The sequence below is a fragment of the Callithrix jacchus genome, chromosome 12, assembly GCF_049354715.1.
Source record: "Callithrix jacchus isolate 240 chromosome 12, calJac240_pri, whole genome shotgun sequence".
Taxonomy (NCBI): Eukaryota; Metazoa; Chordata; class Mammalia; order Primates; family Cebidae; genus Callithrix; species Callithrix jacchus.
The window spans coordinates 46,193,822-46,218,258 of record NC_133513.1 but is presented as its reverse complement, the minus strand read 5'-3'; the positions used below and the strand labels follow the sequence as shown (position 1 = coordinate 46,218,258).

Genomic DNA, 24,437 nt, shown 5'->3' with positions numbered 1-24,437 from the left:
TGCTTTTTAAAACTTCATTTGTTAGACCTCAAACTAAAACATTTTCAGGTAAACTCATGTGAAGCTTTGTATTTGTTTTAAAACACTCCAATTAAAAAAAATGTTGAGGGCAAGGACAAGATGAAATGAGCCTGGAAAATATTAAAACTTGGTAAAGCTGATGGAAGAGGAGGGATGAGATTCTCTCTGCTTTTGGCAAGACTAAAAATTTTTATTTAAAAGTGATTTTTGCCAGGTGTAATACCAGCTACTTGGGAGACAGAGATGGGAGGACGGCTTGAGGTCAGGAGTTTGGTACCAGCCTGGGCAACATAGTGAGACCCTGTCCCTAATTTTTTTTTTTTTTTAATTTAGAGGGTTTTTTTTTTCTAATGCCCAGAAGAAAATAAATGAGTAGAACCTGAAGAAATGACTAGACAATTGGTCTGAACATGAGAACTGTCTTCAATTTTAAAAAATTTATTGTAACTAACATTTATTATGAGCACAAATCAGGTATTAGACGAGTGCAGTGGCCGCAGTGAGGAAGGTCAGTCTTTGCCTGCAAAGGTCTCACAACCAATGGACACACTGTGCATGCTGTTCTTCTCCACAGAGGGGTGAAGTCAAGGCAGGCTCTGTGGAAGATGTAATGTACACACTTGAGAGGGGCCTAAAAGGATAGTTAGGAATGGGTAAAAAAAGTGTGAAGATGTCACAACGAGGCTAGCTCATGTTTACACTCTTCGAAAGCTTTCCATGTGGCCAGTGAGGGAAACTGCAGGAAGACAGATGTGGATTAAGTCCTGGGAATGGTCTCCCCTAGAAGGGCTGTCCAGAGGGACGATGAGCTGATGCTGGGATTCCTGGGGCCCCTCCATTCCACATGAGTCCAGCTAAGAGGAAATGACCACCTCTCAGGGATTTCCTAGGAGGGCTTGAGACATTGACTAAGGGAAAGTGGTGGACACATGGATGCTCTTTCTTCTGGGTATGGCCCAACAGACTCTGCTCTCTGCCAGACCCAGGGCTGCAGCTGATCCTCTACTCCTCCTCGCTGTAGATAGCTCCAGCCTTCCCAGTTGCTCCAAGGACCTCTCACCGGGGAACAGACACTCAGAAAAAGAGACTCACATCACCCAACAGCTCTCATCACCCTTAAGGGCAGCTCTTTGGAACCTCACATTTATGTGATCTCATTAGGAGTTTGTCATGAAGAGAGAGGGTCACACTTTCTACACAATGAAAGACACAAGAATACTGCAAAACAGATATTCAAGGAAACAATGGAATTGGAATCTCTTTTAAGTAGGGCTTCTGCCTTCTGCCAGATGCGGACTCTGGGCGTGTCATTGAACTGTCCAGGCTGCGGTTGCTTCACCTACAAAGAGGGGGTAGAAGTCTACCTTCGTTTGCAGGATAACATAGGCAAAATGTTATATGTAGATGTTATGTATAAACATGTAAATGTTATAAGGCTACGTATATGCAAAGAGTAACATTTAGTAATTTCTAATCACCGTGTATAATAAGATGATTAATTTGATAAGACAAATCTTCATCAACCTTAACTCCATGAAGATAATGACTGTGTCCTCTTTATCATGAAGATAAAGACTGTGTTCCCCTTTTTACTGTTTAGCACCCCCATGTCAAGTTCAGTGCTTTGAACACAGTGGGTAAGCAATATATACGTGGTAGATAAATGGATGGACTGCTGCAGAGGGTTGGTTTCAGAGGCTTGAAGCCTACACCATTTCTACCCCATGGCTTGCGTTCTTCAGCTGTTGTCTTCCATTCCTTCCTTCTCCTTGTCCCCCTCAGTGTCTATGTGCCCTTCACCATCATCACAGACAGCTGGATGTTCTCTAAAAGAGCCATCCCTGCATGGTGCGGCTGCATGGGGGCAGCTGGGGGCTTTTCTGCGATGAGGACAGCAGCGCAGGACCCACTTGCTGCAGCTGCAGGGGCCCTGGGCTGCCCAGGCATAGGCGCCCACAGGCACTGCAAGCAGCACCACGCACAGGACCACTGTGACATGCAGGAGGCGCTCACGTGCTTCTAGACCAACACCATCTCTGCCTGTTACAAAAACTACACACTGGCCCTGGTGTGGAGGCTGGCCCTCTAGGCTGAGGCAGGCCTCATATTTTGTGCCAGGAAGGAGGTCATCCACAGCATAAGTGTTGATTCCGGGGCCAATGTGAACCACCTCCTTCCTGACAGCTTCATCCGATGCAATGTAGAGGGTGAACCACTCCTCCTCAGGGGTGTCAGCCACTGCAAGCCACTGCAGCAAAATCCCGTGCACTGTCTGCTTGACAACTCGCAGGTCAATGTAGGCACTGCCCTCTGAGGGGATGGAAAGAGAATCAGGTGCAGGTAGGGCCTGGACAGGCTGGACATGGAGAGAGATTACAAGGGCACTCTTGCCGATGGAGTTGGAGGCTGTGCAGGTGTAATTACCGCTGTCTACCAGGTGGGCAGCAGGTATGGCCAGCTCCGACAAAGCAGTGTCCTCTCCAGTAGAAGATGTCAGCACTGGGTGGAAAGAAAAGCAAAACAGCTGTGCATTTATCTGATAGACTGCTGGAAGTGTCTAGCAATGCCAGTTGTTTTTTGTTCAAGGATGGTGGTAACCTCTTATGAACCTTGTACCTGGTGTCAGGCGTTTGCCTCCCAGCATAGGATGTTGAGGGTTGGAGCAATTCATCAACTTTCCCACAGTGAGAGTTGTTCAGAGCAACAATTGACGTGGGACCTGGCTCTTCTATCTATGAAGACCATACTCTCAACTTCACTGACTGCACCCACCAAACCACCTTGGCTTTACTGAGCCATGGATTTCAGGAGAGTTCCTGCAACTATGTGATTGTGGGATATTATGAGCTTCAATAAGTGCCTTTTTTTTTTTTTGAGACAGAGTCTCCTCTGTCGCCCAGGCTGGAGTGCAGTGGTGTGATCTTGGCTTACTGTGGCCTCCATCTCCCAGATTCAAGCAATTCTTCTGCCTCAGCCTCCCAAGTAACTGGGACTACAGGTGTGCACCACCACACCTAGCTAGTTTTTATATTTTTAGTAGAGATGGGGTTTCACCATGTTGGCCAGGATGGTCTTGATCTCCTGACCTTGTGATCCACCCACCTCAGCCTCCCAAAGTGCTGGGATTACAGGTGTGAGTCACCTTCTTACCTTGCAGATGTACAGTGCCTCAGAGCCTGGAGCCACATGCCTGGGCTCCTATCCCTAATAGAGCTCCTATCCTATGTGGTCCTCAGCAAGTTGCTTAAATTCTCTTGGCATCAATTTTCTTGTCAATTAAATGAGATGATAAGCAATCACCTACCTCATTAATTTGAAAGTAAATGTTCAATAAGTCTTAGTTTATATTTTTACTGAGAGATTGTGTATAACATGATGCCAAAGAGTGATTATGATTATAGAGCATCACAAAAGACAACACCTGAATGCATTTCTTGGTTTTCAAAGAGGCTACAACAATAAATCCTATATTTTTCTTTCATCGCTATTGAACTTCAAACCAATATGACCAAAACAATAGACAATGTGAAAATTCAGTTAATTGGGTATTTTTAAAACCATCCAGAGGTTTGTCATCATGTGTAACAAATATCTGCACAAATGACTGTTTCCCAAATTTTACCCAGCGATTCCTAGTTGTCTTCTAGACAGAGCACGGAAGACAGGATATGAGGAATCTACAAAGATTTTTCTTTTCAGCTTCTAGATAACCCCAGGGAGGCCATCCCTAGCTTCGTGATATGCCCAGCCCTACAGAGTAGCATTAAAGGTGATCCCAGCTGAGGTATGAAAACAGAGTACAGAGTTCCAGGAAAGAAGAGGCAGATTTAAATTCCAGTCCTGGTGCCCATAGAGGTCACTTTTTTCCCCTGGGTCCCAGTATTACAACTTCAAGTCAATAAGGTCTGAAAAATCTTATGTCAATGTTTTTCAAACAAGCACCCCAGGTGATTCTGTTTAAGGCAAGTTTAGGAAATAAGTAATAGATCATCTCTAGAATCAATCCTAGTCAAAATTTCTAGAATTCTAAAATACATAGTCCAGAGTTTTGCATCTAGAAAACTCCCAAAGACTATTGCTCGTATACAACTTTATAATATTTACATAAGACATTAAATCAGCGCTGAAATATGTATTTATATGTGTGTATATGTTCTAGAGAGATCGGTATGCAAACATTTAAAATAATTCTAATAGTGGAACACTACCTTGGAATATTTTCTGTTCTAGTGAGCATACTTCAGGGCTATTCCAATCTTACTTGCACCCATCCTTCATGATTGACCCAGCTTTGAACTTCTCTAACGAGGAGGGGATTACTACAGATTTCTCCATTCCCTCCAGATACACTGAGAGGGTACATGTGGCTTACCATCAAATTCTCTCCACATATTCAGGGGATAAGTCCATGCAATGGCTGGTGAGGGGCTGGCCTGTGCCAAGCATCGCAGGGTCACATTCTGTCCCACCCGGATGGTGACATTGGCACTGGGGGTTGAGATCTGTGGCTTCATGCAAGTACTAAGCTCAGTTTCATGAAAAAGCTGCCCTGCCTTGGAGAGAGGGTCCCGGCATATCAGGTAGGAATTCACCAGGATGACTGGGAGGGTAATGGACTTGACAAATTGGACAAGCCCCCTTAGGCGACAGTCACATACCCAGGGGTTATCATGCAGCGCCACCACCAGGCTGGAGATAATCTTGGCTTCACAGTCAGGCTGCGGGGGTTTCTGGTAGGCTGGCCAGTTCAGAAAGACACTCTTGGATACGACTGTAAGCCTATTGGAGGATAGGTCAAGGTAGGTCAGGTTGACCAAGAACTGAAGAGCCAGCTCAGGAAGTGCATCAATCTTGTTGCGTTTGAGATCCAAGACCTTCAGGAGAGGGGTGGCCCGGAACGCTGTCCACGGTACTGAGCGGAGCTTGTTCCCCTCCAGTCTCAACTCCCTCAGTTCTGGCAGGTGCTCCAGGGCTCCTAGGTGGATCACACTGACATTGTTAAAGTTGAGCCAAAGATATTCCAAGGTGCTCATGTTGACGAAAGACTCTTGGGGCAGCTCAAATAAGGGTGAGTTTTCAATTCTTACTTGCTTGAACTCTTCAGAAACGTTCCCAGGGATCTTTCCCAAGGAGACAGATATGCACTGCAGAGTCCTGTACAAGAAATCAGAACAGCTTTAAGATAAACAACAGGGAACTGGAAAGTGGGTCAGGCTGATCCTGGCATTAGACATGTGAATCAGAATAAAAATATTATTATTCATTGAAATAAAAGGGTTAGACTCATTCTGGTAAAAATGCACAGTTCAGCAAAGTTCAGCACCAACTAGAATGAGCCTCATAGAGAGTTGCTGATTTCCTGCCAATTCTAAGCCTGCTTTCACTCCACATTGTCCCCAAAGAAAACCCATTCCCCATAACCCTCTGGCATCTGGCCAGCAGAGCGCACCTGCCAAAACTCTCCTCTGAGCAAGTGCATCCTGGCACACAGAAAGGCTGCGCTGCATGTGTATCCAGAAAGATCAGAACTAACAGGAAGTGGTGAAAAACTGAAGCCATATTTCTCTGTAAGAAAATACGTTGTGAGTTTTGAATAAGTATAGCCCCAGCTTCCGAGTGGCAAATCCTATTATTGGTAATCCCTGGTGATGTAGGTTGCACAGCAGCAGGAAAGCCCCTGGGAGCTCTGAGATCTGTTACACCCCAGACCACAGGTTCAGTCAGAACACATGAAGGGGGACCAATGTCTCTTAGCTAGGATCACAAAATTCAACATTTGTGTGATTCTTGAGTCTGAAAAGCAAACTCCAAGTCAGATGTCTAATTCCATATATGGATTCTACCTTTCTCAGTGCCTTAGAAAGAAGTCTGAGAAACAAGCAGGTAGTGCTATTCAGCACCATTGTTAGGGGATTTGGCCAGAATCTATTTAACGCTTCATCATTCACAGTTGATTCCTGAAGCCTAGAATTTCCAATCATTTTTTCAAAGTGAAAACAGGTGGTGAGTAACAAAGTAGTTCTGTGTTCATTCCTGTCATTTGTTCTCTTTCCAACACCACGGGTGGTGTAGACATGCTCCTACTGCATCAAGACAGATGCCTCTGCAGCTTGGATCACCAGTTTCAAACACAAGATGGTATTTTCTGATTAAACCAAAAGATTATTTACTTGGACTTCACAGCCTTTCACGAATACTGTGTATTTCACATCATCAAAGTGAGCAACCTACATTTTTAAAAGAGATACATGCAATTTTACATGCTCGCTCTTTCACTCTTCATTTATTTCACAAATATTTATTGGCCATTTGCTTTAAGCTATACTCTTGCTTAATGAAAGGAATGGGGTCAAGGGCAACTGTTATAAACTCTGTCAGAAGGAGTTCTACCTTGCCTTTGTTTCTGAGTCTTGAGATCTTTGGAATGTCATTTAATCTCTGTGAGTCTTCTCTGCATAGTGAGAATATTGGTAAATATCTCATGGTGTTTTCAGGAGTTTATTTTTTATTATTCTCTAATTTTTGTATTTTTTCAGAGATGGGGTCTCACACTGTTGCCCGGGCTGGTCTCGAACTTCTCAGCCTCCCAGGTAGCTGGGATTACAGGTGCAATACAGCCACTGCATCCGGTCTGTTTTTAGAACACTTTGAGATTATGTTAAATACAACACCTAGCACACAGTTGGTGCCCTTAATCCACCTCCCAGCAACAAACTTTAAGATCTGAAAAGCCCACATCCCTATTAACTGGGGCACTTCCAGTTGAATATTGAAATTCTGTGAGTTCCTGTAAGACTCATGATATACGTTGTACCCTACAAAAGGCCTCAGAAAGGAAAATCCGCTTAGCTAACCAGTGAGAGGGGAAATGGGTTACCAGCTAAGCTGATTACACTCCAGGCTTTCTATCCAAGCCAGATATATTTGCAGGAGTTTCCAAACAGTCTAACTCTAAAAGCTGGCCGGATCACTCAGTTTATCTCAAGGTAAAAATCCAAAACAAAGAGAGAGCTACGGCACAATGTTTGTGGTACATATGGTGACGTGCTGCCTAGATCCCCCTTCAAGGGATGAGTGAATGCTCAGCTGCAAGGAGTGCTTGCATGAGGTCATGTCCTTCCCCAGGCAGCCACAGCCCACATTCAGTGACTGAGGGCGGTGAGAGCCTGGCCAGTTTGCCCTGACAGGACACAACTCTGATGAGCAATTATCACTCCAGGGTCCCCTACCAGGTTTGCTAAGACTTTGTCAGGCTTGTTTCATGAAAATATGTGATTTAATTCATGGCTATCACAAGCCACTAGTGGATTCCTTTCTCTCCTCTTACCCCAACGGATAAAGATCTTAAGAGTCCTCCATTTCCCACAATTTCCTCTCTGTCCATCTCATGCCAGTTTTTTCAAATGAATTCAGCACCATCCAACTTTCCAGAAGTTTTCAGAAAACTCGTGAAGCACACCCACTGACATACTATCTTTAAAATCATCTAGGCCGCTTCTCTACTGCCCCCCACTCGTCTCCTGACCCCCTCACTCTCTGGTTTCCTTATTTGGCATATGAGCACAGGAAGTAGCTCTCTTGGAAACTGAGGCAGGAGACGAGGACAATTAAATTTCGCTTGGATGATGTTATTATGTTAAGCAACCTGTGGTTAAGTGTAGTCCCTAAACTCGAGACCCTAACAACAATGGCAAGAGGGTCTGGGAATATTACAGCCTCCTGCAGGATGCTTTTCAGAACTAGGCTCTCAAAGTTCTCTATAGAAACAGAGTCATGAGGGAGGAATTACTCTGTGCCTGTGAAATGGTTAGATGTAAATGGTTGTGGAGAGGCAGCTACCTGGCTTGTCTGAATAGAATTGGTTTTTTTTTAGACAAAGTCTCACTCTGTTGCCCAGGCTGGAGTGCAGTGACACAATCTTGGCTCACTGCAACCTCCACCTCCCAGATTCAGGCAATTCTCCTGCCTCAGCCTCCTGAGTAGCTGGGATTACAGGCGTGTGCCACCATGCCCAGCTAATTTTTGTATTTTTAGTAGCGATGAGGTTTCATCATGTCGGTCAGGCTGGTCTCGAACTCCTGACCTCGTGATCCACCCGCCTTGGCCTCCCAAAGTGCTGGGATTACAGGCATGAGCCACCATGCCCTGCCATCTGAATAGAATCTTAATAAGAGAATGTTCTATCTATTTAATTGGAAAATGCCACCCACCTTCCCAATAGTAGTAAAACACTGGGATACCTCAGACAGAGAACTGGACATTCTATCAGGGGGCAGACACTCTGTATCCCCTTTCTCTAAAGCTAGGACTCTTTCCTACCCCCATCCTTTGCTGCCAGCATGTCTGAGATGCTGCCTTGACTACCCACACTCTCGGGTATGCCTGTGGCAGGCACACAAAAGATGACCTTTCCAAGCCTCCCTGACATAGGTGGACCATGAGACTCTCAATCTGGCTGATAAAATGTTATAAGAAATGAGGTTTGAAAAGTCCTAACATGATCTTCCCATTTCTCTTTTTCCTTGTCATGGTAACCACTGACATTCCAATTGGTGGATCCTTCCCAGCTGTGTCCTTGAGTAAATAAGTGAAGCAGAACCCTCCTTCCATCTACATTTCCCAGAATTGAGTACAGTTTGTGAAACAGGAACACATTTTTCTCTGTTAAACCACAAAAATTTGGGAATGGTTGCCTTAGCACAAGTCTAACCTCTCCTAACTACAATGCCCTTGTAAATAAATATGCTCAGGTACTTTTGTTTTTGTTTTTGCTAGATTATATGATAATTAAGTCAAAAATTCCCAGCTCTTGTCCTCTAGACAAACTGCTCACTGAATCCCTTGATTGATAGTCTAGGTTTGATAGCCCACATCCACTTTCCAGAGTACAATTTCTGAATTTGCCTTTTGGTACCCAGCAACTTCAGTGGGCAAGTGATGTTGGACATATTCTCTGCCTAATCATGAACAATATAACCATGTTGCGGTCATAAAAAGACATCATGCAGGTACTATAATTCCAACCAACCTCCAAACCAGGCTTCCAGGGCCAGCCATGCTGCAAGCTCACAATGGCCCAAATTGGTCTTCAGCATTGGAAGGCCAGAAATTCTTTCGCCAGGACACTCAGAGGGCATTCGGTTTTCAGGGACTAACTCATACTGATCAGACTCACATACTAAAAGACTAATGTAAGCCAGACATCATTTTATTTTTTTCAATAGGAATTTGTTTCTCCCAGTGACTTGAATATTCATGAGCACAATCCAGTATGATTCTTCCCTACAAGAGCAAACCAGGGAAGACAGGATACACAAAGGAAGATTGACAGATGAGTGTTGGGAGGCTTATTATCTTGGAGGCTATATTAGTCTGTTTTCACACTGATGATAAAGACATACCCAAGACTAAGTAATTTGTACAGAAAAAGAGGTTTAGTGGACTCACAGTTCCACATGGCTGGGAAGACCTCATAATCATGGCAGAAGGCAAGGAAGAGCAGAGGCATGTCTTACATGGTGGCAGGCAAAAGGACTTGTGCAGGGGTACTCAAATTTATAAAACCATCAGATCTTGTGAGACTTATTCATTTCTATGAGAACAGTATAGGGGAAACTGCCTCCATGATTCAATGATCTCCACCTGGCCCTGCCCTTGATTCCTGGGAATTATTACGATTCAAGGTGAGATTTGGGTGAGGATACTGTCAAACCTTATCAGAGCCCTTTCCATCTAGACCATGAAAGTAGACCCTAATGAATCATTGGATCATTGGCAAAATTGAATTTTCTCTCTCTCTCTCTCTCTTTCTCTCTCTGTTAAGATAAGATAAATACTATAAATTTCTTGCTTTTAAGTTTTGATTTTTCTCCAGACATTTAGCCAATAAAACTGGCTAACTGTTAGTTGTCTTTAGGTCAATAATTGTCCCATCATGATCGCTTCATACAATTATGTAAAGGCAACATCTTGATCACTTCAACAGATGACTGCTTTTATCTACTATGTTTACATTTGTCCTAATTTTGGGGCTATCACTCTCATTTATCAAACAGTAAGAATTGAGTCTTGGGTCTCCAAAAACTCACCAGAAATACCTTTCTAAATCTTCATAAGGGGTAAGCAAACTACAGCCTGAGGGCCAAATCCAGCCTGTCACCTGTTTTCATAAAAGATGTCTTATTGGAAGACATCTATACCCACTAACTTACATATTGTCTATGGCTCCTTTTGCATCTCATCAGCAGAGTTGAGTAGTAGCAACCAAGCCTAAAATATTTATTATTTGACTTCTTTTATTTTCAGGAGAAAAATTTGCTGGCTTTCGATGTACAAGGTGTCTTTGTCATCTTTCAACAAAACAGCCTCTCTTACCAATGTCTGTAGTCTGCAAGTTACAGTCAGGTGCGCCCTCCAGGTGGTGGCAGAAGATATCCAAGGAAATTCCATGCTTATGTGCATGGCTGCTCTCGTGGTTCTGATCCCAGGTTTCAGTGATTTTAAGAAGTCAATTCCTACAGTGAACCTGCCGTGGACCATACTGCAGGGATCGATAACTGAACAAAGACCCTCAGCCTGATGAGAAAGTTGTCAAAGAACTGGATTCCGAAAGAGAATTCATCACTTCCTGGTCTAAATCAGTCAAGTCTTCAGTCCTCATCTGTAAAATCAAACAACCCAGCCTCCATAGTGGGTTTCCATGAGTATCAAATGTGAGAAACCTGGGTGAGGATGTGGTAAGGTCTTCTGCAAATGTGAGCGGGAGTATGGTAACTTCCGAAAGCGCTGCGTCACACTGGCTTTTATCTAGTAGATCACATGACATAATACTTGCAAATGTTTGGAGTCTTTTGCATAATACTAGCAAAATAATTTTTTTTGATAGCTTGCTGTCCCAAAATTTCTTCAGCTATTACCCAAAGGACTTGGCACAGGTATCCCGGATGCTCCTCATGACAGAGGTCAGCTCTGTAAACAAGGAACCACTTGAACCTCCTGCTGGGAACATTTGCTTTCTCCAGTGCACAGAGACAACATCTCAGTGGTTTCCCGGCTGTAAGAAAAACTGAGCAGGAATTTTCCTTTGAAATAACTTGATGAGCAACCAGGAAGCCTCTGAGACACCCTCAAGAACCCAGAGAGGTTTTGGTAAGAATCACAAAGGCTCCTGTACAGGGGCAGAGGTGAAGGTGCCAGACAGCACTTGGTGTGATGAGGTCAGTTGGGTCCCTCCAGTCTGATATTCTGAAATCAAATGAACAGTGTTCTCTTGAGCATAATCTCAAACTCTAGCATTTATCGAAAAACCAAATGATTGTCTCTAGGCAGAATAGCACCTAGAGAATAAATATTAGAATTCAGTGAGGGCACAGTGGGTTATGAGTGTGGTGTGTGTGTTAGTGTGGATGGGTAGCTACCAGTATGGCTAATACATAGAGAGACGGTGTGCGTGAGTGCCTATGAATTAGCATAAAATGTAATCAAGGTACAGTATACGAGGGTGGTGAGGACTTTTAACTGTGGATCCCAACTGTGTGGTCCCAATCTCAGAGCCACCTAAATTTGCCTAGCTGGGTAATCCTGGGAAATGCAGATTGGTTCACTGTTCAGCACATATTTCCTCCTCCACCATCACCTCCATGGAAGAAGGGTCCATACTTGCCCCATTAAAGTTGGATTTGGCCATGAGACTTGCTTTGGCAGATAAAATATGGACAGAAGTGGCAGTATGCCAATTCTGAACTAAGAACTTAACAGGCGTTTCATGAAAAATCATTCCTCTATTGTCATTCAACCTCACCATGAGAGAAACCTGCCCCAGGTACCCACTGCTACTCTCCAGCCCAGGCTCCAAATGAAACACACAGAGCAGAGCCATCCTAATCAACCCACAGACCTGTGAGAGTGCAAGTAAGTGTTCACTGCTGTATATCACTGAGGTTTTGCTTTCATTTGTTATGCAGCAAAAACTGACTGATACAGGCAAGTTTCTTAACCTCCCACCCAAGGGAAATAGAGAGAATAGTGGTGCCTGCTGCAAATGATTGTTGTAAGAATTTAGCACTTAGAACACTTTCTGGCATGCAGTAAGTGCTTAGCAAGTGTTAGTGGTTGTTGCAGTAGCTTCTGCTGCTGCTGTTATGTCTAAGTGACTGAGTAAGCAGGTACCCAAGCAGGTAAGAGTGGGTGATCATGTACTCAAGTGTCAGAGTTAAAGAAGGAGAGCGGATGGAGCAGGTGTGTGAGTGGTGGAGGCACATCCCTCAGCAGAAGTACTCATTGATTCTCCTGCCCCCTTTGACTCCAAAGGCTTGAAAGTCCACACTGGAACGAGCTGAGAGAAGCCTGTCAGCCTCACTGAGGTTGTGCCGGGACAGCTCCTCTGAGCCATCCTCGCTATGGCCCAGTCTCTCCAGGTTGATGTAGGTAACTGTGGCCTCAGTGGAGTCCCTGGTGCGGCACTTGCGGCAGCGCCTCTGAAGAGCACCACAGCAGACAAGCAGTGTGAGAGGCAGGGCAATGACAGCGGCCACACTAATCACCACCACATTGATGAGCTGCTGGGTGTTCTCCGCATCCACCACTTCATTGGTGGAGAAGATAACACACTGCTCCTTCCGGGGCACCAGGCCCTGCACGCAGACACAGGCCACATACTTGGTCTTGGGCAACAGCCCAGTGATGGTCACTCTGGTCTCCCCAGGCTGCACAATCACCCGCCGCATGCTGTGCTGCCCAAAGACAGCATAGAGGACATTGAAGGCAGTTGTGTTCTTAGCCTGGGGCGCCTTCCACACCAAGGACACACTGTGGTAAGTGTCCCCCACTACCTTCACAGATCTCACCATTTGTGCCTCTGAGGGTCCCACCCGCCCATCAGAGAGCTCTCCCAGGACATCCATCTGGAAGTGCTGGAGGGTAAGTTCCTCCTTTGTGCTGGGCACAGAGGGTCCAGTGGCCAGGACAGCAGGTTTGGGAATCTGGGGGACATGCCTGGCCACAAGCTTGTTGTTGTAAGCAGCGGCTTCCCCCGCTCCACCTGTCCTTGCCCATAGTGCCCCTGGGCTCCCACTGTGTTCTGTGTAAGTCTGTGGTTCAGTGACGATCAGGGAGATAACAGTCTCAGAGGCTCCCAGAAAGTTCTTGGCTTGGCAGATGTAGTCTCCGGAGTCAAGATGGGACACTGCAGGCAGGCCCAGTAGAGTCCAGCTCATGCCATCACTGGATACTTCCTGGTGCACTAGGAGGAAAACAGGCATAAGTGAGAGAATGAATGGACCCGTTTGCCCCAAGCTGCCGTTCAGGGCCAAGTTCACAGCTCCTAGGTGGTGTACACTCAAGTGTCCTCCTGAGAAAACACTGGCAGTCATTCAACTTTTCTTAGACTAGCCAAGGGGATCAATATTACCCTGGGCTCAAATGTGGGGAGCCTCTGGAGTCCCAGGTTGTGGCAGAGCCTAAGAATGATGCCTTCTAAATCTGACAAGTTCACACTATGGGTTTTTTGTTTGCTTTATTCAGATAGTGTCTTGCTCCATTGCTCCAGGCTGGAGTGCAGTGGTGTGATTATGGCTCACTCCAGCCTGTAACTCCCAGGCTCAAGTGATCTTCCCACCTCAGCTTGCCACCATGTCCAGCATTTTGTTTTTTGCCACAAGGTCTCACTATGGTGCCCAGGCTGGTAACTCCTAGACTCCAGCGATCCTCCTGCCTCAGCCTCCCAAGTGCTGGGATTATAGGCATGAGCCACCATGCCCATGAGTCAACCTACCCTGTTCTTAAGGGCACTGGAATTTTACAAAGGTAAACAGACAAATTTTACTGGAACCCCGGCTCCTCCTTGTACAAGCTGTGTGATGTAGCATTTAGCCTCTCAGAGCCTCGGTTTTCTTATAGGCAAAATAAGGAAATGCTCTTTGGAGTTCAATGTTATTATGTGCGTAACACACTTAGCATTGTCCTAGACCCACATAAAGAGCTCAGTAGATGGCAGCTCACATCGTTAATTACTCCAGGTAATTCCGGTTTAATATTTGCAACTGGGAAACTTATAAATATTAATACAGTAAAGGAGAGACTTCCACCAAAAAGTCAGCTTTTTGTTCTCTTAAGGTGGGCCCCGAGTCTCTACGGAGTGGCTGGTGGGATATGATAGGACAGGTCAAGAGCCGTTGTCATTACTGAATCTATGTCACCATGACTTGCCTCTGGGAAGCCCTTGTCAAACTCAACGCAGGCAGATGGAAGCCCAGCCTTGCTTAGACAACTTCCCTCTGGCCCTGCCAACTCCCCATTTGGTGCATTTGTCCTCCCCAGTCTGGGGTCTCAGTGCAGCCTCCCTGTAGCTACATACCTGTACCATTAAGGGGCTTGCCATTGGCCCTCCTCCAACTCATCTCTGGCCCAGGGACTCCAGTAGCTCCACAGCGTAGCAATGCTGTGCCACCCAAAGGGGACCTGATGCTGGCCACTCCTGGGTGGAGCTCTGGGCCCTGGCACTTTCTCAGTTCAAGCTGGCTGAAGGCCACTCTGGCCAGGCTGCGTGGGCTGGCACATCTCAATTCGGTCTCAATGAAGGCCAAGTTTGGGGCCCAGCCATCCAAAAGATGGACCAGGTCATAGAGTTGGCAGTCACATACCCAGGGGTTGTCCTGTAGCCCTGCAGAGGTAAAATAGAAGATTAGATATACAGATAGATTTTCAAGATCCTCAGGCCCAGCACCCCTTCCCCTCTGGGAGGACAGGCAGGTCCTCATTCAGAGTCAGCAGAACTGGCCTCTGGGCCCAGATCCTTGCCTTGCTAGTTGTATGACCTGAAATTTGATTCTTTGTGTTAAATGATAGCATTACTTTCTTTTCAGGGTTGCTTTAAACATAAACAAAAATAAATCATATTAAGTACTGGGTAGCTATATAGCATGCTGACAAAACTGGGAATTACCCTTGCCATTCTTGGACTGATTCTTTCAGGCCACTGGCCAGGCAGTATTTCCACAATAATCACAATATGACAAAATCCATTTCTAGACATGTATCATTGACCCCTGATCCTTGATGCCAGTTCTCCCAGTATAAATAGTATTTTCAGCATCATCCCAGCAATGAAGGTGTCTGCTCTGATCCACAGTTTCTTTGACATAGGCTCAAATGGGCATAAACAGCAGGGTGAAAGGGCCAGAAAATCAAATCCTAGGATCTATCCCCTACTGTCTTTACTCTAAAACTGAACATTCTTATAGAGTTGAAAGCAGGTACCCACTCTGTCAAAGAACATTACAGAGATAGTGGGGTACCTTGTGCATATAAATGAGGGGTATCATGTGTCCTCAATTCTAAGGCACAATTTCTTCTTATGGGGTTGCATTACTCAAAGGCAAGATAAATGCACTTGATATGATGTCCTTTTAGTCCCCAAAGACTTATTGGATAGTTTTTCTAATAATCAATGATGACTTACACATTCATATAGATATATTTAATACATTTGGAAAGAGGGTGTCAAAGGGTTGGGGTGGGTGCATTCAGATGTGACTGTATATTCATGTCTCTCAGTTCTCTTTGAGCACGACCCACGGGTGCCAGTTCCTTTTCCCACCTCCCCCTCACCCCATCTCACCAGTGGTTGCTGCCTTACATTGCTGGTTAAATGCACTTAGTGATACATCTGCAATCCACGATTCATCAATGCCTGTCTCCAGTGGTGAGCTACCTGGATTTTGCTTTATTACAATAGGGCCAGAAAGACTGAATGTAAAGGCAAAGTTAAACAACAGTGAGGCTTTCACTTCCCAGACTGGCAAAAGTTAAACATTTTGGCCATTTTAGTTGTTAGCTCCATGAGTGAATAGATTGTCATCTCTTTTGTTCTCTGCTGTATTCCCCACACCTAGAATTGGAAGGCATTCAAAAATACGGAGTCTCCCTCATTGCCCAGGCTGGAGTGCAGTGAGCGATCTCAGCTCACTGCAACCTCCACCTTCTAGGTTCAAGCAATTCTTCTGCCTCAGCCTCCCAAGTAACTGGGATTACAGGTGCCCATCACCACATCTGGGTAATTTTTGTATTTTTAGTAGGGACAGGGTTTCGCCATATTGACTAGACTGATCTCTAACTCTTGACCTCAAGCGATCCACCTGCCTCGGCCTACAAAAGTGCTGGGACTACAGGCGTGAGCCACTGTACTGGCTCAGATTGATTTTTAAATGTCTAAATGCACACTCTGTGACCTAATAATTCCACATCTCAGTTCCTATCCTAGAGAAACATTTATGTGTACAACAATGTGTTGCCAAGAATGTTCTCTGTTGCATCATAGGTGTTAACAAAATAATAGAAACAATATAAAAGTCCATTAAAGGGGGAATGACTAAATAAACTATAGTATAATTATGTTTATAACATCGTGCAGACATAGTATATTATAGAATATTGTGCAGTAGTTTTAAAAATGAACTTGACCTATTTGTAATAATTTAGAAATATCTACAAGATACAATGTTGGGTCAAAAAGTTAGTATTGCTTAGTATGTATAATATGACAAAATTTTATGTGAAACACACACATAACTTTTCTGCATGCATGTAGGTATGTCTATACATATATACATATGCATATCAAATGTATCTGAACAGATAAGGAGCTTGAATATAAATGTGATAATAGTAACTACTTTTGAGAAGGGGTTGGAATAGGGAGAGAGGACAAAAGGGTCTTTAGCCTCTTCTGCGATATTTTAAACATTTGTATTTATTCATGTATGAGTTGTAGAATTCAGATCAATTTTCCAGAATGAATTATGCTCCTTCTGCCATTCTGAGGGCCAGGCAGGTGCCTTGGGCAGGAAAGGAGATCTAGTTCCCATGGTAAGCCGTTGGTTTGTTAGGAACAGGAAGGAACCGAAGAAATAGCAGGTCCAGCTGGTGGAGTGTACTAACCCATTCAGCTCTGAGTTGGGAAATTGAGTCTCAGGGGCCTTCTCCTGGTTGTGTGACCTGGAAAGACCTCTCTTATGACTGGGATTTGAACTGCCACAGTCTGGCTTGGCGCTTGGGCTCATAAACCCGCTGCTCTTGTGGATCTCATTGTTTTTGCTTAAACCTGGAAGGCAGGTATCATTTCAATTGGCCGGGCGCGGTGGCTCAAGCCTTTAATCCCAGCACTTTGGGAGGTCGAGGCGGGTGGATCACGAGGTCAAGAGATCGAGACCATCCTGGTCAACATGGTGAAACCCCGTCTCTACTAAAAATACAAAAAATTAGCTGGGCATGGTGGCGCGTGCCTGTAATCCCAGCTACTCAGGAGGCTGAGGCAGAAGAATTGCCTGAACCCAGGAGGCGGAGGTTGCGGTGAGCCGAGATTGCGCCATTGCACTCCAGCCTGGGTAACAAGAGCGAAACTCCATCTCAAAAAAAAAAATTTCCAAATAAAGAATTGGAAGAGAAGTGTAACTTGCCTAAGACCCCAGGTGAAGGATGCCGCCTCTTACCTAGGACCAGCCTGGGGTGGTGGCCGGGAGGGAAGAGACCGGCCTTCAGGTGAGCCCAGGAGGCGATCAGCTCCTGCGGGAGCCTCAGCAGCTGGTTGCTGGAGAGGTCGAGGAAGGTGAGGTTCTCCAGAAAGCGCGCGGCCTCAGGGGGCACAGCCGAGAGGCGATTGGCCTGCAGGTCCAGCAGCCGCAGCTGGGGGGCGTCCCTGAGCGCGGCCCAGGGGAAGGCAGCCAGGCGGTTCCCGGGCAGCCGCAGCTCCCGCAGGCGTCGCAGGCCCCGCAGCATGAGGGCGTTGAGCTCGCTGAGGGCGTTGTAGGGCAGCCACAGCTGCTCCAGGCGGCCCAGGGGCCTGAAGGCCTCGCCAGGCACCCTGCGTATGGCCGTCCGCTCCAGGCGCAGTCTGGAGGTGTCTGGGGGGATGGACGCCGGGGGCAGGGTCATGTCGGGGTCGTTGCACACCACCGTCCTGTCGCAGAAATGGGGGATAGTTGAGCAAGGATCCTGCTGGGTCTGGAATCTCCCACCGCTACCTCCCTCTGCGAGGCCCCTGGTTCTGCTTGTATCACAAGACACCCACACCAGAGTCCAAGCTATGGCGGGGACCTGGAGAGGGGCCCAGAGCAAGCAGCCTCACTTTTCCCTTTGCAGAGGTTTGCCTTCAGAGCCTCTCACAAGGGTTCCAGAAAGGCCATCTGGTCTTCACTGTCCTGCAGGACCTCACCCTTACACTTTTATGGCCCATAACAGCCTGCCGCGCCCGCAGTACACTAAGAATGAACCGTTTAATAAACCCCGTAATGACTTTGTGCACTGTTGCTTTGCAAATATGTGTTAAAAGTGTGACCGGGAGTGGTGGCACACGTCTGTCATCCCAGCACTTTGGGAGGCCAGGCGGATAGATCACTTGAGGCCAGGAGTACAAGACCAACCTGGCCAACATGTCGAAACCTCCTCGCTACTAAAAATGCAAAAATTAGCTGGGCGTGGTTGCATGCCTGTAATCCCAGGCGGGAGAATCGCTTGAACCCGGGAGGTGGAGGTTGCCATAAGCCGAGTTCACCCCACTGCACTCCAGCCTGGTCAATAGAGCAAGACTCCGTCTCAAAAAAAAAAAAAAAGTGTTTGTTTGTTAAATTATACCTCAATTTTTGTAACTGTTTTGGTTAATCATTCCACAAAAAATATACCAAGGATGTCAAAGTGAAAGTGCCTCAAATCTCTCCCAATTCTGAGGGATCAGGTAATGATCAAGGTGTTTAAGAGCCAGGACTTGGCAGCCCCACGGCTGGATTCACACCTGGGCTCTTTACTTGCTGGCTGTGAGTCCTTGAGTACATTACGTAACCTCTATTTTCCTCAGTTTTGCCATCAAATAGACTTCACAAGGTGGTTTTGGGGTTTAAATGAGATAATGCATGTAGAAGCCCAGCACGCTGCCTGCCACCCTGCATTAACCCAAGGGTACGGATCACTGTCATAAATGTTTGCATCTCAGCACTGACAGTAGATCGGGTCAGTCTTATCAGCTCTTCTACACAAACCACAACTTCTTAAACCTTATTCTATTAAGTTTGAGACTAAAGCAGAGGATAGAGAGAGAACAGGAGGCAGTCCTTGCCCTCCAGGAGCCTACATTTCAGCGCTATGTTTTATACTACATAAACTGAAAACAAAATCCTAAGCCCCCCCAACCACGGAACAGACCCATCTAAGGGAGGCTGTAATAGCATAACATACTGGTCATATCAGTCTTTCCCGGAAGTTCACACAAATCATCAGCATCCCTTGGCGTAACTCATATACTCCACTTAAGGCAGCTGGACTGGGCTTGTTTTTTCTTGTAAACAGTGTCCACAAACAGTACAGATATTCTTCCTCCTTTCGAGCAAATATACATGGAACTCCTACTAAGTGATAGGCAATTCAGAAGAGAATCAACCTCGTAGCCCCTGTCCCCATACAGTGTATAATCTAGCTCAGGAAGAAAGCATTTTCAGCAATAATACTTCCAGATAATAAAATAGGTTTGGCGAAGTGTGATGGCTCATGCCTATAGTCTCAGCCACTCAGAAGAATAAGTTGGGAGGGTAGCTTGAGCCCAGGAGTTGGAAGCTGCATTGAGCTATGATCGTGCCACTGCACTCCAGCCTGGGTGACAGAGCAAGACTCTGTCTCAAAAAAATAATACATGTTTGGGTATTGCAAGGAGGAAGGGCTGGACGTAGGTGAGAGAAAGGTGACTGGAAAAAAACTTATCTTGGATGGGGGAGAAAATGGTCAAAAGGGGAATTAAAGGAAACCCTAAGAACCCAAAGCCTGCATCATAGCTCAAACCTACAGCACAACTCCTGGTGGGGTAAAACCAGGGGCAAACTGGGACAAACAGCATGGGCACAAATCCATTCAGGTGCACAGCCCAGGTCCTCCCAGGCAACCCTAGTGCCCACAGGTACACACTTCACAATACAGCAGCTCAGATGTAAAGGCTAAGTTCTCCGAGAGGCCCAGATTAGAGAGGGATCTGAGGAAGGCTTCTGAGATGCAGAAGGAGCTTCAGTCTAACTGCATAGTCTGTGCCCAGAGCCACAGGGGACCTCAGGGCCTGCTACAGCCTTTGTGGCCTCATAGGACTCTCCATGCAGAGGGGCTGGTGCATATTAGCCAGGGGATGGTCAGGCAGGTAGAACCAACACCTCTGGCTTCAGAAGAGGGAATGCCCACTGACTTACATTAGCGGCCCTCGAAACTCATTTTCCATCTTCAGGCTAGCTCTGCTGCCTGTAATTCATCCCTGGTCCCTGCCCATAGTGGCATCACCAGATAAAGTTTCTGAAAACTGAACTGGAATGCCTGGGTTCCAGGACTGGTTTCATCAATGATGCTGTGTGGATTTCAGCTCTATGCTTTCTATGGGCAGTGGGGAGGGTTTTTGTCACTCCAGTGACACTGTCCTTGGCCATGGGATATTTCCAGCCTGTTCAGGGCTCAGCCTGGCTTCTCGTGGGGAGAGGATCCCTACCCTCCATATGAGTTGATGCATTGGACACTTGGGCTACAGTGGAGCTCATTCTGTTTCTCAAGTCATGCAGGGTGTCTTTTCTTGGTGGTTCTTCTTCATTTCTCTGCCTTCTCTTATCCCCCAATCCACTTGACATTCATTCCCAAGATTATTAAAGGGGTAGCTCCAATAACATTGCTTCCAGGATCAGAAGCCATAAGTGGCTCAGAGACCATGCAGTGGTCGCTAATGGGTAAGCTGAAGGAGTTGGAGGAAAGATGGGCTAAAGATTGCTAAAAAAAAGAAGAAAATGAGCAGTGGTGGAAGAGCAAGGGCCCACAAGCCATTATGGTATGGAAATGTCCCGTGGAAGGAGAGGAGGAGAGGATGGAGGTGCTCTGAGGGATCAGGCAGAGGATGGGGAAAATCAAGGGAAAGGCTGAGGATGGAAGGAAGCATGCTTCTCGTGGGATGAGTACTCCTGGCTTTTCAGAGTACCCATAAAAGGGATTGAGGCCAAGGCTTCCGGGATCTCTTCTTCTCTGGGATCAGAGAAGATCCAAGATCCAAAGGAGGAAGAATGAGAGGCAGTGGTCACATCGTGGGTGGGGTTGTAGGAAATCCCTGGGATATGACTGGGCATTGTAGAGAGGTCAGGCAAGAGAGTGCAAGAGGCCTGGGAAAGAAGGAGCTGGGGAAATATAGAAAAGAAGAGGGAATAGAAAAAAGCAAGGAGAAGAAAAGAAAGCAGTAAGGGAGGAGACTTCCAGAGCCTTTAAGGAGGGCTCTTCTCCACCAGGAGCCTGGAGGAGATTCAGGAAGGGCTTTCTAAAACTGGCACACTTGTGCCTCACCCTTGGGCCAATATGCAAAGGCACCTGGTACCTCTCGGACAGAGGCATCCCCTTGCTTGCTGGAAAATAATGCAGCACAGACCACCCTATAGAATCCCTGGGCCTCAAGGGTCAGGGGAGATGAAGATCTTGGTCTCAGGGCCCTGGCTCCAACTCCTCCCAACCCAGCCTAGCTGGCAGAGCAGTGGAGGCTGGGCTGTCCATCCCACGCACCCGATACCATACCTGGCCTTGCTGCCATCACCCAGGATGTGGAAGCTGCAGCTGCACTGAGAGGGGCAGGAGCCCCGGGCCTGGGGAGGCCACCCGAGGGCCAAGAGCCAGAGCATGCTCACTGCCACCCTCATGGCTCCTGGCTCCTCTCTGGCCCAGGCAGTGGCCTGTCCCTTGACCGCTCAGTCCCACCGGCCCAGCAAGCCCAGCAGCTGCCCACTTGCTCGCCAGCCCCTTACTCCCCCTTCTGAGGCCATCGGATAAACACGGACAGGCTGGGGATTAGGGAGGGGAGTCCCAGCCGCAGCACTCAGCGGCTTATTGCTGTCTGAATCACTCAGTCCTGAGGGTGGGGGTGGGGGACCCCCTTCTGTAGCAACAGCCACAGGCCCAGAGAGGCCTGGGCACAGCACAGCAAGACAAGTAGGCAGCTTCCCAGAGGCAAGCAGCCATGGGACTGTCATCTGCAAAGCACCTCATCCCAACCAGGCCGCAGACAACACAGACTCCACTGGAGTGCCAGCGAAGATGAAGACAGAACCCCAGTTTCTAATAAGGCCCTTTGGAAATTCTCTCCCGTGACATTGTCTCATAGCAAAACAAGCAGTGAAATGAAGCAACTCTTCCTGAAGGTGTAAAAGGCATTAGAAGGAGCCCAAGCTCCAGACCCAGGCTTCCTGGGTTCAAATCCCAGCTATTTCATTAATTGGCGGTGACCTTGGGTGAGTTACATTATCTCTTGGCCTCTGTGTCCTTATCTGACAAAGAGAAATAAAGTTATTTCACACCGGGTGTTTATGAAAATTAAACTCAAATACCAAAGCCTTGACAGCTGGTGAGAACGGAAGCTCTCTCACAGGGTGTGAGTACCAGTTTCACTGCTACTTACAAGTCCCTGGTTACACAGGAACTGGACAGATTCAAGACATTTTGAGGAGACATCAGAGGTGTCTCTCATGAGCCCACAAACTGTCCCAGGATGCCAGGCAAAAAGCTGCCTGCCTTGAGTGCCCCATGGATATGGGACTCAGAGCATTGCTATTTCAGCTGAGCCCTTCCGGGAATTACTACAAATGCCAAAGGTGGGGATGGCTCGACAATGAGGGACAAGGACACCCCTCTCCTCAAGGAATCATACTCCAAGAAAGGCCCCAAAGGAGTAGCTCAAAGAGTTCTTAGAGAAGGCACTTTCAGGTTTTATTTTGGAGACAAAACTCTAGTCTCTAATAAGGGCCTTTGGAAGTTCTCCATCCCTAAAGCTTTGTTTTGCTTTATCCCTCTATCCCAAACCATCCATAAAGCTTCGCTTTGCTTTGCAGCGACAGGGTTTGCTCTGTCACTCGGACTGGAGTGCAGTGGTGTAATCATAGCTCACTGAAGCCTCAGACTCCTGGGCTCAAGTCATCCTCCTGCCTCAGCCTCCCGAGTAGCTGGAACTACAGGCAAGCACCACCGTGTTTGGCTATTTTTAAAAAATTATTTTTTGTAGAGACCGGGTCTTGGTATGTTGCCCAGGCCGGTCTCAAACTTCTGGCCTCAAGCGATCCTCCTGCCTCAGTCTCCCAAAGTGCTGGGATTACAGGCCTGAGCCACTGCACCCAGCTCAATTTCAATTTTTACCTACTATCTCCTAATCCTATCTTGCCCTACCATATCTACTCAGTAGGCCAGTGGGGACTGACCAGGGATGATTCTCAGTAGTAGACACTCAGCCGACTCACTCATTCATTCCTCACATTTGACCCCAAGGCGTTGTTCTCCGGTCCAACATGTCCTACCTAAGTTCTTTGGCTTTTCTAGAAGGTTCCCCAGTCCCTTAGGACTGTGGGTCCAGCCAGGCTTAGACCAGTGAGTTATGGCCGGCAAAGATATCTGGGGCCCCAGTGCACACATATCTGCCTAACTCTGGGCCAGTTCTGTTTTGACAATACTGGCTTCTCATTCCGTCCTTCCTTCCAATGCAGCCAATAGGGTTTTCTCAGCACTTCCCAGTTATACTTCCTCCTCCCCAAACCCAGCCACCAGCTTGCCTGCTCCCACATCTCTTTTTCTTTCTCCTTCTATCTTTTGCCTAAATGAACTTTACCCTTTAATCTTGGCCTTGCCCTCCTTTTTCTTTTCATGAAGCATTTTGGGATCTTGAAGGCATGAAAACAGGACAGACACAGGTAATAACCAACATCCTAAGGTAGAAATTGAGAAAGAACAGAGGAAGCTCTGGAGGGTGCAATCATAAGCTCGGCCCTGAGGAGGGATCTGGCTTGGAGATAAGTGAGGACCCATGAGAGGAAAGGCCTGGGAAGTGGATGTTGATGGAACAGAATGGGTTGCTCTACCGGAGTGCATCAGAAGATGCAATTGAAAAGTGCCTGAGCCCGAGGAATAGGAGATCCAGCTTTTGTTTCAGCTCCAACTATAAATTACTACATGGCCTCAGGATGATTCTTAACAGCTTTCAGCAACAGTTTCCTCATCTGAAATGGAAAGGATAATGGTATCTAATTCATGGAGTTGTTTGTAGGACTCATCAGAAGATCCCTTAGCACAGTGCCTGACCTCATTCAATATTAGCTATGTTGCCAACAGTGCCCTGGGGCTTGGTTTCTTTATCTGAAAATGAGTTAAGGTGCCCTAGATTAGTGTTTCCTGGTGCAAATTTTACCATGAGCCAGCACATAACAGTGCATAAAGAGCCAGTGTACCAAGAAGTCATTTGTAGCAACCTAAGCTGTTAGTGAGGAGGGGAGCGGGTGCAGGGAGGAACTGACAAGATAGCAGCCTCTCTGTTCTAAGACAGTGTCCTAGGAGATGTTTTATGCTTGTAGGGCTCAAGTGCTTTATGAGAGACAGGAAGTGTAGCCCTA

At 46.7% G+C, this 24,437-nt stretch overlaps 2 protein-coding genes across 2 annotated transcripts; both read right to left on the bottom strand.

Moving 5' to 3' along the window:
• Positions 1 to 439: 439 nt before the first annotated feature.
• On the bottom strand, positions 440 to 5,642 carry LRIT2 (leucine rich repeat, Ig-like and transmembrane domains 2). The gene is made up of 3 exons (XM_002756167.6): positions 5,471 to 5,642; positions 4,394 to 5,175; positions 440 to 2,520 (listed from the first exon to the last, which is right to left on the bottom strand). Exons 1-3 carry the CDS (start codon positions 5,578 to 5,580, stop codon positions 1,760 to 1,762), a joined length of 1,653 nt encoding a protein of 550 aa, XP_002756213.4. The 5' UTR covers positions 5,581 to 5,642; the 3' UTR covers positions 440 to 1,759.
• A 3,566-nt stretch (positions 5,643 to 9,208) lies between these two features.
• On the bottom strand, positions 9,209 to 21,822 carry LOC144578653 (leucine-rich repeat, immunoglobulin-like domain and transmembrane domain-containing protein 1). Its single transcript, XM_078345437.1, has 4 exons — positions 21,586 to 21,822; positions 17,508 to 17,974; positions 14,375 to 14,680; positions 9,209 to 13,261 (listed from the first exon to the last, which is right to left on the bottom strand). The coding sequence occupies exons 1-4, from the start codon at positions 21,705 to 21,707 to the stop codon at positions 12,285 to 12,287; spliced, it is 1,872 nt and encodes a 623-aa protein (XP_078201563.1). The 5' UTR covers positions 21,708 to 21,822; the 3' UTR covers positions 9,209 to 12,284.
• Between the last annotated feature and the right edge of the window lie 2,615 nt (positions 21,823 to 24,437).